This window comes from Aspergillus welwitschiae (assembly GCF_003344945.1).
Source record: "Aspergillus welwitschiae strain CBS 139.54b unplaced genomic scaffold BDQ94scaffold_16, whole genome shotgun sequence".
NCBI lineage: Eukaryota > Fungi > Ascomycota > Eurotiomycetes > Eurotiales > Aspergillaceae > Aspergillus > Aspergillus welwitschiae.
Window position 1 is genome coordinate 178530 of NW_020798710.1, and position 18367 is coordinate 196896.

Here is an 18367-nt window from a genome sequence, read left to right on the forward strand (position 1 = left end):
TGTTCTCTTGCCGCTGAGAAGAGACGTGGGGTCGCTGCGATCAGCATCAGTATGTGAGAGAAGTGAGTGTCACTACTGATTTATCTACATTTTCAGCATCTTTGTCCTTTGGTTATACTACTTTCTTGATCCTCTGGTCCGTCTTTACTGTCGGACCCTAATGGCGCGGCTATCGTCCTCCACTACCGCCAGGAATAGTAACGCTTCGTCGCCCTTTACGCCGTTCCACGCTGACCCACCGCGTTGGACCGGGTCGTCCAGGACTCCTAATCCGATGAATCCCTCCTCCTCCTCCACCCCTCAGAGACCGCCGACCACATTCCTCATGCCCCCTAGTCTTAGTGGTGGTCGCCGTAGCAGCGCGGATTACCGCCCGAGCATCCGCAAGGCGCAAGGCCATGTGCCAGCCTGCCTGGTCAATGCTTCGGTGACGTATTGCAATAATGACCAGATCTACGCTTTCGGCGGCTTCGATCAGTACACGGATGAAGGTGATATGCTCAGTTCTCATGCTGTTCATCGTCTATGTCTGATACTAATGCTTTCTACTCGTTGAAATAGTTTACAACCACGTCTTGCGTTTGAATCTCAACACTCTTCGATGGGAACTAGTCGATAACTATGGAGACATTCCCGGTGTCCGCATGGGTTAGCTTCCCCGCATTTTTTGAATACTTTTCTCGATAAGAAATACGCAAACCATACTAATTTATCCTCTCGATTGTCGTAGGTCATACGGCTACCCTCTACCAAGGTGATAAGTTGATTGTATTTGGTGGAGAAAATGAACACCGCGACCATCTATCTGACGTTGTCATCCTGGACATCTCGACCTCTACCTGGACTCAGCCGGAAATCCATGGACCGATTCCCCGAGGAAGGGCTCGTCATGCCGCCGTCATCCACGATGAGAAGCTTTTCATCATGGGAGGAGTAACTGGAGAGAACAATGTGATTCTCGACGATTTGTCGTATCTGGACCTAAAAACCTGGACCTGGTCTCGCTCTTGGAGATTCACGGCTCGTTTCGACCACATCGCCTGGGTTTGGGGCGGCCGCCTCTGGATCTTTGGAGGCCTCGATCCCGACATGGAGCGTACAACGGATATCTGGTGGCTGGATCTCAAAGGCATTCCGTCTCTTGGAGCGGCGACTTCGCAAGGTACCGTGGATTCCCCAGCGCCAATCAGCAGGATTACTTATAGTCCAGACGCTATCTTTAGTAGTCCCCCGCAGCAGCTCTCGGGCCGGTCCAGTAGCTATGCTGCGAATTCCGGGAGTGTTCAAATTCGCAATGGCAATCGTCGGAAGCCGATCGCTCCGGGCGCCATTTCCTGTCTTCGGTTCAAGTCTGGCCCTCACGTGCCTGCACTGTTCTCTGGCACTCATTTCCAGGCTTATGCATTTGGAGTGCTCCTGGATCTGATTACTCCTTCCGAGACAGTGCGTACCTATGAGTGCAATCTGTCATCACTGGATCTGGACTCTTTGCGCTGGCAGCGGCTAGCTGACGGGCAAGAAATCTTCAAACTCGGCTTTCGATGGCATTATTGCACCGTGAACGCTAGCGGCACCAAAGCGTGGCTTCTTGGTAGTAGCCTCGACACCGGTGCTACCCCGGGAACTAGTGATGAGAATCATATGAGCGAGGTGCTTTGCATTGATCTTGAAAAATACGGCTTACTGGGAAACGAGTTGTCCGCGTTTTCGCCCAGTCAAAGCCGGACGTCGTTATCCGAACCAACAGGGATGGGATCTTTGTCCGGTTTGGGAGCAGACCTTTCGGCAGCGTTCGATCAACCACCGGAGTCTGGTAGCGGTGCGGACTTTATAATTACCGCTAATCCAGATGATCAGGTTGACACGGACGATGAGCCGGACACCCCCACTTCCCGATCAGAGCCAGCCTTCCTCTCCCCCAACACACCTACTTCGCCTCCGATTCATGTGCACCGGATCATTCTGCAGCTGCGATGGCCCCACTTCAAGAGGCTCTATTCGGCTCAGATGGCTGAATATCATGCAAACAGGATGCACATTCCCGAGCCATACTCGGTTGTGCGTGCGTTCATCTACTATCTGTATACAGATAGCATCGCTGGCCACCTGGAATTTTGTTCCGATATCATCGACGTTGCGGGAATGCTCGTCATGGCGAATCTTTACGACATGCCCAAGTTGCGTCTACTTTGTGTCAACCGCCTTAGCCGCGAACTGGATGTAGAGAACGCCGCAATCATTTGGGAACGTGCAGGGCGTACCAACGAACAGTGGCTGATGCGTCGTGCCGCTCAGTTCTGTCTTGCCAATTGGGGACGTGTTGTCCGGACCGATGGCTTCAAGTCTCTAAGCCGGCAGAGTTTGATCGAGCTGTGCGAGGTAGTCGACACTGAGGGTCGTATCATCGCCGGGCCTGAGCTGGAGATGGTTGGGGCCTTTGGAGAAGGATATGGATCTAATAAGGATCCCAAGCCTTCTCAGATGGCACTAAGCGGTGCTATGGCTGACAATATGGAGGATATTGATGGTGATGATATTGATGGCATGGACATCATCTGATGTTGAGGAAGACTGTCTGGGTAGAGCTTCCTTTCTTTTCTTTGTTTATTTTGTGTTCTGGATTCTTTTTTTTTTCAGAGCATCTATGATATGGGATGGCGTGAAACAGGCTGAGAGCATATATGTGGGTCAAAATGGGGTTATGAGATAGGAGTTTTGCAAATTGCGGTCACGATAGGGAGTATTTGCAGTATAGCGTTAGCATAGAATGATCACATGCTTGTTTTCTTGATAGTGTAGCTGGCAATTCATCGTACGCCTAGCAATAAGATTTCTTCCCTCGAGATACACAGACATACAGCAAGTAAAGCACATCAATAGTATCTCCATCCACACCTCATCCTCCTAATAGAATTAAATCACACCCATCTCTGCCCCTCCCCATCATACCCAATAACCTTAAAATCAATCCCCATCGTCTTCAACATCATTCCTATCGTGAATTCCTCTTCCTCTTCCTCTGCCTCTACCTCCTATCACAACTAAATCAGCACACATCCACAACGCATCAACCACGCACAAACAACACAATCAAAATAGAAAAAAAAGATTAGACAAACCTTCTCCTCATCGCCTTTATCCCCCTCCCCACCCCCATTCTTTCCCTCATTATCATCCCACCACCCACCACTCCTGCTCCTCTCCATCTCCCTCTCCCTCCAGCCCCTCACACCCCCCATCCGACCAACCCTCTCTCTCGCCCCCTCAAACACCTCCTCGGCAACTCTCTGCCCCACGCCCCTCCACTTCACGATCAATTTCTTTAGTTCTTCATCTCGGTGAGATTTCTCGATGCGAGAAGCTTGCGTGAGTGTTTCTAGTTCTGTGCGGAGAGAGAGGAGTTGCGATTGGAGGTGTCGGTGCGTGGTTTGGAGGGATTGGAGGGTGGGGTCTTCCTTTTTGGGGGTACCTTTTGGGGGATCTTTAGGGGAGAGTTTGGGGGTTGATGGTGATGAGAGGGATGGCAGTTGTGGTTGTGTGTCTTTAGAAGAAGAAGAAGAAGGTGTGTTCGTGGTGGTGGTATCTGTGGCTGGGCTTGGTCTGCGGAGAGGCGACTTGAATGGTTTGGTGAGCGTGGATGAGGGTGATGATATGGTGGTGTTTAGACGGCGGCGTTTGGGGTTGGGAGTTGGTGTTTGGTTGGGGGTCATGGTGTTTATCCTGTTTATGTGTTTTCTTGGTTGGGTAGATCCGATGTTTGGGTGAGGTCTTGATATGCAATGGGAATGGATTGTGGGGGATGTTGTAAAGTATGAACTTAGAAGAGAGTGAAGTATTCCGTAGTATAGTAGAAGTGGAAAGTAAAGATGCTTATCGATAAGGAAAGTCAGCTGATAAGATAGATATACTCTGCTCTCTACACACTCCATAGATGGTAACTAACAACTAGGAAGGTATCATTCGTATACTTGAAGATAGATAAGACGCATATACATTACTGCAAAAAGGACAATTCTATATCATTAATGACCTACCGCCCCAGCAAGCCAATCATTAAAACCCGGCTCGCCTGGCCGAGGAAACATTCCCCGGTCATTATTGGCATTGCCTCCTGCCGCCGGATTCGCGCCGCCATTGTCGTTCTGACGCTGGCGATTCCGCTGCTGTCTCATATACACGAGAACAAGCAGCGTCGCGGCAAGACTGAGAATGAGCAATCCCTCCAGGATGCTATCATCAATATCGAGCTCCAGCTCATCATAGTAGCCGTCTTCGCGGTGGTCGTCAAGGCGATTATTCGACATGAGTTCGTCCTCCTCGTCCTGTTTGTACATCTGGGCGCGGAAGGCGGCCTCTTCTTCCTCGTTGTTCTGGATAAAAGTGGCGATGAATTCCTTCAAGGTGCGATGCGACCTCACTTCTGCATTAGTGTGTAAGTGTGACTGTTCGGGTTTCTCAGCGAAAGGAATGTTGGGGTTCCTTACCTTCTTCCTCTCGGATAGGGTTGATGTCTCCGTTCGTGAGCCAGTTCCAGTATCCCCGCATCCGCAGTTTAAGCAGACTGAGCTTCACGGGCAGATATGCCTCGGAGCTAGTCTCCAGCGCTAGATCGTAGTATCGCTTGGCCATGTGGAAGTCTTGGTCCACCGCAACGCCATTCTCATGCATCCACCCCAGATTCCAGTACGCCTGTGCGCTATAGTGCACTTCGGCTGCTGTGTGGTAGCAGGTCGAGGCCTTCTCCGCATCCGCAGCAATGCCCATGCCCGTCAGGTAGTAATCGCCCATCTTGAGCAAGGAGTCGATGTTCGCCTGTTTGGCGGAACGTGTCCAATAGATAAGAGCCAGCGCTGCATTCCGCAGCAAAGCCGGTCTGCTCTTCTTAGCTCCTGGGAGGATAGTGTCAATGGCGAATAAGGACCGCTGCTCGTCCAGCAGGAACGCAACATTGGACTGTGCATGCTCGTAACCCTGCTCCGCAGCCATCAGCGCCGGAATGAGAGCCCGTTCCTTGTCTCCGTTCTCATACGCCGTATTTGCTTCCTCAAAAGATGAATGGATGACTTCCGCCCGCTCTGCGACCATCTTGTAGTAAGACGCGGCCATCCCGCAGTGTCGTTTCCGACCAACCCCATTGTTGGACAATTCTGCCAGGTAGTAGAAGGCCTCCATCCATCCCCAGCGCGCAGCCAGTTCGAAATAACGGGTGGCGGTCTGGACATCACCCTGGTCTAGAAACAGGGCACCCAGTCTCGTTTCAGCCGCCGGGAAGTCCTGCTCAGCCGCAGCCTTAAAGTGCGATGCAGCTCTGAACGCATCTGGTGTCACACCATAGCCATGCAGGTACATCAGTCCTAGCTCATGCTGACAGAGAGCATCACCATTCGCGAGTCCACGCCTAAACCAAGTCTGAGCGGTTGCAAAGTTCTGTTCCACCCCCTCGCCACGCAGGAACATCATGCCAATATGGCCTGCTGCTTTCGAAGCGAGCTTTTCAACACCAACAGGATGGTTGGGGTTCACCGATCCATCTTTATTCCAATACCGCTTGGCGACCTGTCGGAAGTAATTCATCGACTTTCGGAAATTCCGAGGCAAGCCGCGGCCCCCTTCGTAATGCATCTTGCCCAAGCTGAAAGTAGCCTTCAGTTCCCCCTTTCTCGACATCAAATCCAGGTACTCCAAGACGTCTTCCAAGCTGGCTTCCGTGCTCGAATGCGTTCCATCGCGTACGGCAGTCGATACACTAGCGCCTTCACCATAAACACCACCCTCTTCGTCCGCCCAACGGTAGGACTCGCGGATCATGTTATGGCCACCGGGCGGTCCCGATCGGAAGTATTCAATAGCCTTATCAGCCACCTTCTTATAGTAGTAAGTCGCTTGATCGCAATCTCTAGGAGCCCCGATTCCAGCGTGGTAGCGATACGCGAGGGTCATTTCCGACTTCGTATTGCCCGCTTCAGCCGCAAAGGTGTGGTATAACAGGGCCTTAGCCTGGTCGCGCTCCACCGCACCCCCGACACCCGTTGCATACATAAACCCAAGCATATATTGCGCCGTACTATTTCCAGTCGATGACGCCAGAGATTGGTACCAATGAAACGCCTGCTTGAAATCTCTCGGGTGGGTGAAGTTGCCGTAGAAGTTCATTTCCGCTAAGAGGAACATTGCATCGGGGTTTTGGTGTTCTTGCGCCGCAACCTTAAGTTCATTCGCAGCCTTTGCAACATTTGGATCGAGCTTTTGCTTGTGTGTTCCATCCGGCTGTGGTCCATTCATAAATAGGATTCGGAAGGCTTCTTGGGCGTAATGCCAGGTGTATCCCAGAAGGCCGGACGGTTTCTCGTGAGCGACAATGGGGATCTTGCTTTCTCGGAGGATTTGAAGGGCATTTTCGACGTGTACTATTGGCACATCAAATCACTAGTTGTTAGCAAGGATGGGTGCGCTGGCGTCATGCACAGGGCCGCTTACCGTGTCCCGGTAGAACGTTAGAGCCCTCGGGCCCGCTCGAGGACTCAGCATGTGCATATGATTCAGGAACAACATCTGTTAAGGGTTTTTGTGTGTCGTGCTGTCCATTGTATTCAACCGCAAGCGCCTGCAGAAGCACTGGAAAGTGATGCTTGGAGGTCAGTTGCTATCGCGTGATGCGGCTAAGCTCCACAGTAAGAGGACTCACGAAGCGCCAACGGCAGGAAACGCCACAGCCACCAGTTCTTCATGTTGTGTGAGAAAGTTGAATAGAAGTGAACAGTGAGAGGCGCATGGCGACTCTGTGCTCGAGCTTCCGATAAAGTAAGAGAGGGGAGAGGAGCTGATAGTGAAGATGAGCACTTGAGACTCGGGGGGAGTTGCTTGCTCGGCCCCGATGCGGAACGGGCCACCTGGCGTTGCGGAGCTTCATTTCGCCGACGTTCTTGGCTCTTTCACTAAGATACTATCTACAAGTGCATCTACTATTTATGACTACAAGGCACATGTGTTGGCAACCATTTTCATTATTATTGACCTCCGGTCTCGTCCATAACCCATCTGCAGTCGTCTGTGTACAACGCATAGGGATACTTATCGATCGCAGCAATACACGCAATAACTCGTCCTCGATGCTAACTCAGAGAAAACAACACCATCTCCGGAGAGGACCATCGTATTCTCATAACCGAGTCATGGTCCACAAGCACCCTCAAGTCTAAACGCTTGGTAGTTCAATGTGCAAAAAAAAGGGGGAAAGAAAAGCAAACAAAACACATAATATCACCAACCCACAAAACCGTTCGCAATTTCAGCAGGCTGGCTCGGAAGAAAAAAAGTAGGAAAGAAAACTAATACGGGATAGAAGGGGATCGACCTGCAGGCTGAGGCAAGAAGAGAAAAACATACAGTTAAAAACGGATGGGTGAAAGGGAAAGGCTACAGGCGCCCCAAATTCTGCATGAGATAACCAACCAATTCCGCAACATACAATGCAAGATGTTTTTTTCTTTTGTTCCTCTTAGAGGTCGTCTGGGAGGTAGGTGATAGTACAATGATACAGCGAAGGTCAGAAAGAAGCAGAGCAACCATCTTAGGATTTCACTGGCGTGGAGATCTGCATGTTTGATTAGCAAACCAAATAACACTCAATTGCTGCTCAAGAGTGACTTACGTAGGGCTGAAAGCCGGCGACGTCGGGCTGTAGCCAGGAGATGTTGGTCCTCCAGGTGACGTCGGCGAGCCGGCAAAGTTGGGAGATGTAGGAGAATACGTCTGGGGGCTCGTAGGAGACCACCCAGGCGAAGTAGGCGTGTACTTAGGTGAGGTGGGGGAAGTGGGTGACAGATGCCGGCCAACACCACCAACAGCAGGGCTTGTCGGACTGTAGCTAGGCGAGGTTGGGCTAAAGGCCGGTGAAGCCGGGCTGAAACTAGGTGAAGTAGGACTGTAGTTCGGCGACGTCGGCGAGAACCCTGGCGAAGTTGGCGAGTACGATGGCGACGTAGGAGATGCCTGGCCATACGCAGGAGAGGTGGGAGAGTAGGCCGGTGATGTCGGAGCAAATGACGGACTGGCGGGTGAGAACCCGGGAGACGTCGACATGAAACGAGGACTGGTGATAGCCATACCCGGTGACGTGGGAGAATAACTCGAGGTCGGGGAATAACCAGGCGACGTGGGGTTCGCGCTGAACGGACTGCTGGGGGAATAGCCTGCAGGGCTTGTAGCCGCCGGACTGAATCCGCCTCCAAAGCCGCCAGTAGGCTGGTATTCGGTAAAGCCACCAGGAGTCTCGGCACCAGCTTGGCGAATGGGAGAAAAGTTCGATTCGGGGTCGGGAGTGCCAATGTAAGCGCTCTCCTGCATAGGCGAGCCTGTGTCGTATTGAGTAGCAGCACCATCGGAGATGATTGCATCCTTGGCGCCGATGGCTCCCATAACACCGAAGCGAGCATTATTCGACACGACAGTGTTCATGAGGTTCTGGTCAAGGTAAATATCGAACTCTCCAGTACCAGCAGGGGCCATCTGGCCCAGAATAAGGTTCTCAGAAACACCACGGCAGTCGTCCAGCTCTCCGAAAGCGGCCGCTTCCAACAGAATCTCGACAGTCTCTTCGAACGAACAACGCATGAGTGCACCGTTATCAGCACGGTTGATACCGTGTCGAGTGACGGGTGTCAGGTAACCTCGTACAGTCATAACATCGACCAGCAGCGCCAAATGGCGGTGGTTGACGTACGAACCGTCGAACGCAAGCACCTGGGTCAACTCGCGAAGAACAGCCGTCCGTGCAGCTTCAATACCGAAAACTTCGAAGACCTCGATAAACTGGTTGGAGTACGTGCGAGTAGCATCGACACCGGGGATTGCCAGAACCTCACCCAGGGACGAGCCGCTTGTTTCGAGGACCCACTCCTTGCAAAGCGGGTCGGTCTTGCTTGCGAACAATGAGCCATCTTCCAAAACTCGAACCTTGCTCTTTTCATTGATGAACGCCCGCTCGACGCCAGGAACACCACGCAGGGTAAGAGTGTCGAGAAGATGCTGCTCCAACTTCTTGAGCGTAACATCGTATTCAATATCATCATCCTCTTCGTCCTCCTTGTAGTCCTGGATTTGACGGATACGGATAACCTGTTCATCGGCGTTGTTATCACTGAAGATAACAGCAATATCCTTCGGGTAGGCCGCCTTGATCCTGGAAGCAACATCCTGCACGGTAAGACCCTTATCCAGAAGCTTCGGCCGACTAAGGATAATACGGAGCAACCACTTGGACTGGCGCGACGCATCATCCGTGACATCTTCGGGAATGATGAAGTATGACTCGACCATATCCCGATCATTTTCGATGACCGTGGTTTGAATATCGGGATCGTAGTAGATCTCGGTAGCTTCCGTAACGGAACGCAAGCTGGTGTGTTCGACAGCGCTTCGCAATTGTTTGGCACCCTCCTTGTCAAATGACCGAGCAGCTTCCTGATAGACCGTCATAGAGGGGGTCTTGATGTTGGTAGCAACGTTCAAAATTTCCTTTAGACGAGGAACACCCAAAGTGACGTTCTTGGACGAGACACCAGCAAAGTGGAAAGTGTTGAGTGTCATCTGCGTGGCAGGCTCACCAATAGACTGAGCAGCAAGCACACCAACCATTTCACCAGGGTTGGCACCAGCCTTGGCGAATCGGCTCTCAATGGCTCCAATGACATGCTGGAATGCAAGCTTGTTCATGGAATACTCCGTAACCAATCTGCGGAATGCGAGTCGGCTGCGGAGCTGGGCCTTGAAGAGCAATGTCGCATTTTCCTGAGCTTCACGCGAAATGATATCATTACCGCGGACAACAAGCAAACGATCCAGCAGAGAGCGCACTTGAGGGATGACCTCCGCGGGATGGAGATCGCTGATGGTACCCTCACGAATCCTGAAAGTAGTTCTGGCGGTTTCCAAAATACGCTGCACGTTGATCGGAAGCTGCATCATCTCCTCGTCTTCCTTGGCCACCGAGCGAAGGAACGCGCGATCCTTAAGGAGCTCCTCCCATTCTTCATCCAGATGTCTCTGGACCTCGACGTCACCTGCGATTTCGTTGGCCTGCTCGAGGACCTCTGGTCCCAGCGTACGCTCAGGATCCATCAAATCGACGCGGAAACGCTCACGGAACTTATCATCCGAGCACTTGATGATGTCCACCCGCTGGTTCTCAATGTGAGCACCATCAAGACCATCCTCTCCGTAGATGAACTGGATGATATCACCCAAAGAGTTCCGAACAGTGCCATCATACTTGACCATGACTTCTTCAAGAGCCTTGACCAGCTTACGTTGGATGTAACCGGTTTCAGCAGTCTTGACAGCGGTATCAATCAAACCTTCTCTACCAGCCATGGCGTGGAAAAAGAACTCAGTGGGTGTCAAGCCACGCAGGTAAGAGTTCTCGACGAATCCACGCGACTCGGGCGAGTAATCGTCCTTGGTGAAGTGAGGCAAGGTACGATACTTGAATCCGAAAGGAATACGCTTTCCTTCAACGGACTGTTGTCCGACCACAGCAGTCATCTGGGAAATGTTGATAGTTGAACCCTTTGAACCAGACCGCGCCATCTGAATGGCATTGTTCAGATCCTTCAAACTCTTTTCGGTCTCACTACCAGCCTCATCACGAGCGTTGTTCAGAGCACGAGACACCTTACTCTCAAAGGTCTCACGGACGTTCATACCGGGTAGAGGCTCGAGAGTGTTGTCAGTAGCACTTGCAGTAATCGACTCGACCTCCTTCTTCCTGTTGCGCACACAGTTCTCAATCCGCTGAATGGTAAGCTCATCGGGGATAGTGTCACCGATACCAATACTGAAACCGTTATGCAGAAGCCAGTAGTTGACAATTCTCTGAGCACCGTTGAAGAAAGCAACAGCCGTACCATGACCATACTCGTTGAAGATAGTATGGATGACACCACCACCGCTAGCACCAACCGTCTTCTTAGAGAACATACCATACATCAGTTGTCCGTTATGGATAAGAAGACCACCGTCAGCCAGAGGCGAGAACTTCTCAGAAAGCGGCGAGTTATCCTTATCCACACGCAGAAGATTAAGACCAGAAGGGAGCGCCATACTGATCATCTGCTTTCCTGTCCAGCGAGGTCTAGGCTTCAGAATTGCCGGGGGAGGAATCACCCCATCCCAATCAGGAACCCACATCATGATGTTCATCACTTGATCCTTGGTCAAGAAGACATCACGCCGGCAAATCTTGTAGATACCGCAGAGCGTATCCTGCACGATACCCATGAGCGGGCCGTTTCGCTGGGGAGAAACGATGTTCATAGGGACCAATGCCAGTTGACTCAACTCCGCGCGCGATTCCTCGCTCTGAGGGACGTGCAAGTTCATCTCATCACCATCGAAATCGGCGTTGTAAGGAGTAGTGACAGACAAATTCAACCGGAAGGTGGAATAGGGCATGACGCGAACACGGTGACCCATCATGGACTCCTTGTGAAGAGAGGGCTGTCGATTGAACAGGATGACATCGCCATCCATGATGTGACGCTCAACCTTCCATCCGTACAACAACTGTTGACCACCGGCTCTCTTGGCATGACGAAGATCAATGCGCTCGCCGTTGTCTCGGACAATATACCGAGCACCCGGGTGTTCATTCGGACCGTTCGAAACCAGTGTCTGCAACTTCTCGATGTTGTAGGGTGTGACAACCTCGGGATAAGTCAAGGTTCTCGCGATACTCTTTGGAACACCGACCTCCTCAAGAGACAAGTTGGGGTCACCAGTAATGACAGTACGTGCAGAGAAATCCACACGCTTACCCATCAAGTTCTGTCGTAAACGACCCTCCTTACCCTTCAAACGGCTCCGAATAGCCTTGACTGGGCGATTCGACTTCTGCATAGCCTTCGGCTGACCAGCAATATCGTTGTCCATATAAGTGGCGACATGGTACTGCAAGAGAGACTCGAACTCGCGCACGACGTGCTCTGGGGCGCCTTCCTGCTCACAGCGTTGAACATTCTGGTTGGCTCTGACAATTTCAGCCAGCTTATATGTCAGATCATCCTCACCACGCTGGCCACTGGTGCTGCCGCCGACAAGCACACTGGGACGAACAGGAGGAGGGGGAACCGGCAAGACGGTGATAATCATCCATTCAGGACGGGCATAATCATTGCTCAGACCCATGATGCGAACATCTTCGTAAGAAATGTTACGAAAAACGTTCAAGGCAACCTGCGGGGTAATAACCTTCTTTTCGGGCTGCTGCATGTCCATCTCGTCCATCATCTTGTTCGGCTTCCACGTTCCAACAAGAGTAATACCTTCCTTACGAATCTGAGGCTGGGCATTACCGCAACCACCGTGCATCCGAACGGGTTTGGCGTTCTCTTTCGAGAAAGGCTCGTCATCGTCCGGGGGAGGGTCGGCTTCGCAGATAAGAACGTCTTTGGACAGTCGCCAGATGTGGTCGAATCGTCTCTTGGGGTCTCGCATGCGCAGGGCTTCTAGAAACTTGGGGTCGGACTGGTTCTATGTCAGCAAATATGCCGTGATAGATTTGCCATCCCATAAGGGATGACTAACCGTATTGGCTTTGATCTTGCCACAGTTGTGGCAGACCGTCTCAAGAAGCTTCTTGATCTTAGTCAAGAAACCTGGAGCAGACGTTAGCAGGCGTGCAACATGAGATCGATCTCCCCTGGCTAGCCGGCCAGCAACGTACCAATATGATAAACCGGTGTGGCAAGCTCAATATGTCCAAAATGACCAGGACACTCCTTCTGGCCTTCCTCACAAGTTTCGCAGTTCCATTGCCGATCAATCGTTCCCAAGCGTGGATCGTTCAAACCCTTTGTGCGCGGCCGTTGCCGTTGGTTGTCCTGTTTGTTGTGTTTCCGCGTTAGCGTTTTGCCACGTTCAGTCGGTGTGGGCGGCACTCCAGGAAAAACAAACCATCGTCTCCGGATATTCAACATGGACCACACTCATCCGCTTGATCTCCTCGGGTGAGAACAAACCAAACTGGATCTCCTTGATGGTGCGCAGAGGCGCCTTGGAGTAGGGAAAGTACACGTTCGCCATGATGGTGGTTGGTGTCGTCGGCTGATCGTTCTCCGGGGGTATGCGATGACGAAGGAGTCGAAATAAGACCGAGTAAGACGAAAACTGACGTGTCGAAAGCACTGATCTATCAACAGTCTAAATGGGCTGAAGCGACGATGCAAATGTTTGCGAGCAAACTGGCCGGCCTAGGCCTCTGGCAGCCCTTGCCACGAGGGCGCCTGCGACCTTATCCACCGACTGCGCGAAGCTCGAAAAGGGCGGGAAAAAAGAGGGTCACGGTCGATCTTGGCGATATCTCCAGCTCGGAAAGTGATATCGCGATGCAAAGCGCGATGGTCGGGGGTGTTGGGCGATGGACAGGAGGCGTGTTGAGGTGATGAAAGGGAGACGGTTGGACGTCAGGTCAGTCGGCGATGGGGCAACGAGTTTTCTGAGCCGCAAGCTAGCGCGACCACCCTGCCCTCTAAAAGTCTGCAACGCTAAACCCGAAGTGGAGCATATGTGAGGTGGCAGTAAACTCTCCGCCACTCAGAATGCAGTCACTGACTACTCACTGGAGAGGCAATTGACAGATTTATTTGGCCGCTTCACCGCCCGCTCGTCGCTTTATTTCCCCTTCGGCTTCAATTCACCATGCCAGCCGGTATTTCCCATCCCCCGCCCGGCTGTAGTTCATTAACTCTGTGGCTATTGACTGCACTGGATGTTTGCTCCCGAGCGAACCTCCCGGCCTTCTTCGCAGGCTGGGGAATTACCGCCTCTTCTATCGTTTAACTTTCTGGCTTTGACTTGACGCTTGCCAAAAACATTCTGTTTGAATCTAACACCATGAATTTGTCTCTTGTCGATCCCTTTGTCCTCGCTCAGGATTATCCAGACACATTAACGGAGAAGCTGAGTATGTCGCGCGTTGCCGTTAGTTCGCGGTGTGATCACTGACCCTATACCAGGAAGTGGACATGCGACTTGTCTACGGTTTAATCGCAAAGGAGACTATCTTGCGTCTGGACGGGTTGGTTGCCCACAATACACGGGCATTGCTTCGAGGTCAAATCAATAACCATGTCCCAGGTTGATGGAACAGTAGTCATCTTTGATGTGGAAACGAACGGGGTTGCGCGAAAGCTACGAGGTCATACCAGGCAGATTCAGTCACTAAGGTACGCCCTTTGGCGCAATCCGCCGTACACTCAGTGATGCTAACTACAAGCCGTTTACAGTTGGTCAAGAGACGGTCGTTATCTTCTGAGTTCTTCTCAGGACTGGAAATGTATTCTATGGGATTTGAAAGATGGCTCCCGAGTCCGCACCGTCCGCTTCGAAGCACCTGTTTATATCGCAGAACTACACCCTTATAACCAGTATGACAGCCCCCTGTCGCTCAGCGGCTAGCACATTGCTGACGCTTCGCTCCTGCAGCTTGCTCTTTGTAGCGTCTCTCTTCGAAGATCAGCCTGTCCTCGTTGATGTTTCTCTACCCAAGCCCGTCAAGCGAATCCTTCCATCCGCTCCGTTCCGTCCTCCGCCTCCGAAGAACGAAGAAATCGACCCCGCCGTAGCTGCAAAACAAGCAGCTCAAGATGCGAAACATTCCACGTGCGTTACGATCTTCACTGCTCTAGGAAACCATATCATAGCAGGTACATCTAAGGGTTGGATCAATATTATTGAGACACAAACCTGTACCACAATACATTCCACTCGGCTCTGCAATGGTGTGGTGATCTTACTTCGCTTAGCGAGTAACGGTCGGGATCTACTAGTCAACAGCTCTGATCGTGTCATACGCACGATCCTCATGCCAGATCTCTCCCAACTGGGTATCGATCTGGAGCCTACCAACATCAAACTCCAAGTGGAACATAAGTTCCAAGATGTGGTGAACCGTTTAAGCTGGAACCATGTAGCATTTTCTTCCACTGGGGAATTTGTTACTGCGTCCACGTTCATGAACCCTGACATTTATGTCTGGGAGCGGAGCCACGGCTCCCTGGTCAAGATTTTGGAAGGCCCGCGCGAAGAACTAGGAGTGGTCGAGTGGCACCCTAGCCGCCCGATGGTAGTTGCCTGCGGCCTAGAATCTGGGTGCATCTATACGTGGTCGATCGTAACGCCCCAGAAATGGTCAGCCCTAGCCCCTGACTTCGGCGAGGTTGAAGAGAACGTCGAGTATGTTGAGCGCGAAGATGAATTCGATATCCACCCGGCAGAGGAAATCCACCAGCGCCGTCTAGACCAGGAAGACGAAGTCCCCGACGTTCTCACAATCGAACTGAACAAAGACGGTGCGGATGAGGATATCGTTGCCTCATTCCGCATGCCTGTCCTTCTTGATATTTCGGACAGTGAAAGCGAGGATGATATCATCGCTGTTGGGCCCGGGACGATGAGGAGGCGTAGTCCAGGCGCAGCTCGTGACCGAACGAATGCCAATGGGGATGGGGAGAAGGACAGTGTAAGTGGCGGTAGGAACGGCAGCACACGAGGTCAAAAGGGCCGGCGGCGTTGATTTGTACTATCTGTGGGCTAACAAAATGCGTTCTCTCACTGTCCTTCGTGTTGCTTCTGTCTTACTTTGCGAGTCATCTATAGGGTTATATGTCAGTTAGAGGGTTCTTGGCGTCTGGTAGGCTGTCTCAAGGGACATGGCATATTTTTCGATATACTTACGGTACATGATCAGTGGGAGTTTCGGTGGGAGAGCAAAACGTTCAATAGTAACCATTTGGAGGGCTTTGCGTTTGTTCAAGCCCTCGGTTCTTCGCTTCTTTCTCATCTAATTCATTAATAAGTGCCAACAAAAAAATTATCGGTGGCTGTGCCACAGAGCCGCCACGGTCATCAGAGAGTTTTGAGTTCGAATGGAATGGCTGATGTTCAGGGCCCGTCACGACAAGTACTCAGTCAACTGCCATGATTGTGGGATCTCCGCAGTTCAGCCGGCCTGAATTACAGGGCTTTCCAAAAATGCAATATGAGATTGGTAGCTTCTTTTGGATCCTGGCAAATCTGGTACTTTATAGTCGTCGGTCACTTCTTCGAGTCCCGACAACGGCACCTCATCTTCTTGAAGTGCTTCTATTATTTATAACCTCGAGCAGTATCTTTTGCGACGGTAACAATTCACATGGTGTGATTGATAATATACTTCGCGTCCCTTTGTGCCGTTCAGCTGTCTGCACTAAAGTATGCAATAACACAATGAAGATAAGCCCGTCTGCGTTCCTGGCATTCTTGCGTCAAACTAGCAGTGTTGGTACGAGTTCAAGTCCAGTGATGGTTTTGTGGGCTTTGCTCGCTTTGGTGTATAAGCATTTCAGTATGATCCCGTCAAGGAGATGGATTTGGTCGTCACTAATCCTCATCGAGAAAAAAATGGAATGAAAAAAAAGAAGAGAACAGGTAGGATGGTCCTCCCACAAAAGGCTGTATATGGGTATCCGGAATGAAATCTGCATTACAGCCGGCACTGCCGTAATTTCTCTGTACTTTCAAAGTGATGGGCCGCCCGGCTTCCGTGCCTGGTATATATGTAAGATATTGTAAGCGTGGATTTCCTTGTTGAAGGCTTGTGACTTGACCTCCGCTGTGATCTGTCTGATCCTATCCAGATCCCAGTGAAAGACGCGACTGAAAGGGGCGAGGCTGAGCGTCTCGATACTCTCAGAGATTGCGAGGTTATACCAACGGGCTACCTTTTGCTCATGTTCATCACGGTGCCAAGGGTTGAGAGGCAGCCCCACCATCTGATGGTCGATTTGGGTAAAGCCTGCCTCCTCAAGGTGTCTGATGGTATCCCGCGAGCTGTGTGCTATGGGTCGCATTGTATCTTGTGTCGCCTGCTTCAGGTACTGGTACCACTCCCGGAGTGCCAGTCCATTCAGGGAGCGATCATCGCAGCGGGGTTCGAAATCTATTTCCACTTGTTCAAACCATGCCCCAGGCTGAAGATGCCTTAAGATTCGCTTGTAGAGATTCTGCCAGCCCAGAACACTGCCGCAACCCATCTGTAGATGAATGAGATCCCAAGAATTTTCCCCAAGCGTCCATGGCGCCTCAAAGTCAAAAGGCGCATAGAACTCGCAGTTATCGGGGTGGTTGGGAGGCTGTATAGGTGCTAGATCTACTCCAGCAACGAAAGCATTGGGATACTTGTGGGCTACATCAATGGCCCAGATCCCAGTGCCGCACCCCAGATCTAGGAATCGACCATTTGGGGGGTGAGGTGCGTAGATTAAGCTCTCGGACATCCGTGCTACTGTGAACAGTTTATGGAAGATATCGAGACGGTCCTGTTCCTGTTCATCGCATGGCAGCGGGTAAACTCCTCTGCGATATCCATGATATGTTCGCCCATTTTCTTCATAGAAGAGCCATCTGTTTGGAGGCCTAGATTAAACGAACAACGGAAAAGAAAGTTCCCTGAATTAGTCGCCCGGTAGTTGTAGAAATAAGAGTGATATTTGCACGGCATGAGAAAAAGGGATTTTGCGGGGTACGTGGGGTGCAGAGTATGAGAAGGGAGAAGTACTTGCTATAATGGCTAGTCCCATCTGGACCCCCATGGCCATCATAAGGATCGTTGTTGTCCGGAGGTTCTCGAGGAGGTTCTTGGGCCGTAATGACGTGAATGTCCATAGCATCCGAGTTTTGCCTGGAACGGCCGGAATCATAGGATTCTATCCCTTGGTAGCTGTAGTTATTGCGATTCGGCGAAGCCATAGTAATTGGCTGATGCAAAACTCGGCTGATTTCAAACATGGAACCCTGAATTCCAAGGATCGGTTCGCTGGGAAGAGATTCGACTTTTCCTACTCAAGGTATGGTAGAGATACAGGGGTTCGTTCAATCAAAGAGACCGGCGTTCTTCGTGACGGTAACGTAAAACGCCAATGTTAGCCAACAGGGTGTATGCAGGCTGCAGGTGATATCGGGGAATCGTAAGTCAGGTGGCACATAGAGGAAGTTGAAGTTCGGCGCCGCAAATTGAGCCAATGATTGGATTGAAAAGCTGATCAGACGAAAAGACGGCAACAACAAAACTACTAACTGGGGGTATCCTCCGCGGAATAAATCAGTGGCCGAGAAGGGGTAAAAGGATTGGAAGAAAGAGGAGAGTGGAAAGCCGGAGAGCAAAAAGCCAAGGATAGTAAGTAAGAATGATCCAAAGTCCACAATGGTGTAAATTTGCCCCAACCCAGGGAAGTTGTATGAGAGCAAAGAGGCACGCACACCCGTGCACGCGCACACCCACAGTCACACACGGTGGAGAAGAGTATCTCCAAATCTCGGCCGAGGCACAAGG

General features: G+C 51.4%; 7 protein-coding genes across 7 annotated transcripts; 3 read left to right on the forward strand and 4 right to left on the reverse strand.

Moving 5' to 3' along the window:
• Window positions 1–304: 304 nt before the first annotated feature.
• On the forward strand, window positions 305–2827 carry BDQ94DRAFT_143775 (Kelch motif domain protein). The gene is made up of 3 exons (XM_026766316.1): window positions 305–491; window positions 562–648; window positions 731–2827. Exons 1-3 carry the CDS (start codon window positions 326–328, stop codon window positions 2557–2559), a joined length of 2082 nt encoding a protein of 693 aa, XP_026626217.1. The 5' UTR covers window positions 305–325; the 3' UTR covers window positions 2560–2827.
• A 91-nt stretch (window positions 2828–2918) lies between these two features.
• BDQ94DRAFT_170360 (putative DNA repair protein Dds20/Mei5) lies at window positions 2919–3710 on the reverse strand (the record flags this gene model as incomplete). Its single annotated transcript, XM_026771473.1, has 2 exons — window positions 2919–3032; window positions 3120–3710. The coding sequence occupies 2 exons, from the start codon at window positions 3708–3710 to the stop codon at window positions 2919–2921; spliced, it is 705 nt and encodes a 234-aa protein (XP_026626218.1).
• A 177-nt stretch (window positions 3711–3887) lies between these two features.
• On the reverse strand, window positions 3888–6832 carry BDQ94DRAFT_143781 (ubiquitin ligase complex subunit HRD3). The gene is made up of 4 exons (XM_026766317.1): window positions 6686–6832; window positions 6478–6615; window positions 4485–6407; window positions 3888–4420 (listed from the first exon to the last, which is right to left on the reverse strand). The coding sequence occupies exons 1-4, from the start codon at window positions 6726–6728 to the stop codon at window positions 4023–4025; spliced, it is 2502 nt and encodes an 833-aa protein (XP_026626219.1). The 5' UTR covers window positions 6729–6832; the 3' UTR covers window positions 3888–4022.
• Window positions 6833–7578: 746 nt separating this feature from the next.
• Window positions 7579–13080, reverse strand: BDQ94DRAFT_170362 (DNA-directed RNA polymerase II core subunit RPO21; the record flags this gene model as incomplete). The annotated part of the gene is made up of 5 exons (XM_026771474.1): window positions 7579–7594; window positions 7652–12522; window positions 12583–12653; window positions 12722–12878; window positions 12952–13080. The coding sequence occupies 5 exons, from the start codon at window positions 13078–13080 to the stop codon at window positions 7579–7581; spliced, it is 5244 nt and encodes a 1747-aa protein (XP_026626220.1).
• Window positions 13081–13683: 603 nt separating this feature from the next.
• BDQ94DRAFT_143788 (Set1-mediated histone H3-K4 methylation subunit Swd1) lies at window positions 13684–15800 on the forward strand. Its single transcript, XM_026766318.1, has 5 exons — window positions 13684–13960; window positions 14013–14074; window positions 14134–14222; window positions 14283–14423; window positions 14482–15800. Exons 1-5 carry the CDS (start codon window positions 13891–13893, stop codon window positions 15569–15571), a joined length of 1452 nt encoding a protein of 483 aa, XP_026626221.1. The 5' UTR covers window positions 13684–13890; the 3' UTR covers window positions 15572–15800.
• Window positions 15774–16500, forward strand: BDQ94DRAFT_33671 (uncharacterized protein). The gene has a single exon (XM_026775517.1). It carries the CDS (start codon window positions 15976–15978, stop codon window positions 16444–16446), a length of 471 nt encoding a protein of 156 aa, XP_026626222.1. The 5' UTR covers window positions 15774–15975; the 3' UTR covers window positions 16447–16500.
• Window positions 16500–18022, reverse strand: BDQ94DRAFT_33717 (class I SAM-dependent methyltransferase). Its single transcript, XM_026775518.1, has 2 exons — window positions 17594–18022; window positions 16500–17451 (listed from the first exon to the last, which is right to left on the reverse strand). Exons 1-2 carry the CDS (start codon window positions 17821–17823, stop codon window positions 16554–16556), a joined length of 1128 nt encoding a protein of 375 aa, XP_026626223.1. The 5' UTR covers window positions 17824–18022; the 3' UTR covers window positions 16500–16553.
• Between the last annotated feature and the right edge of the window lie 345 nt (window positions 18023–18367).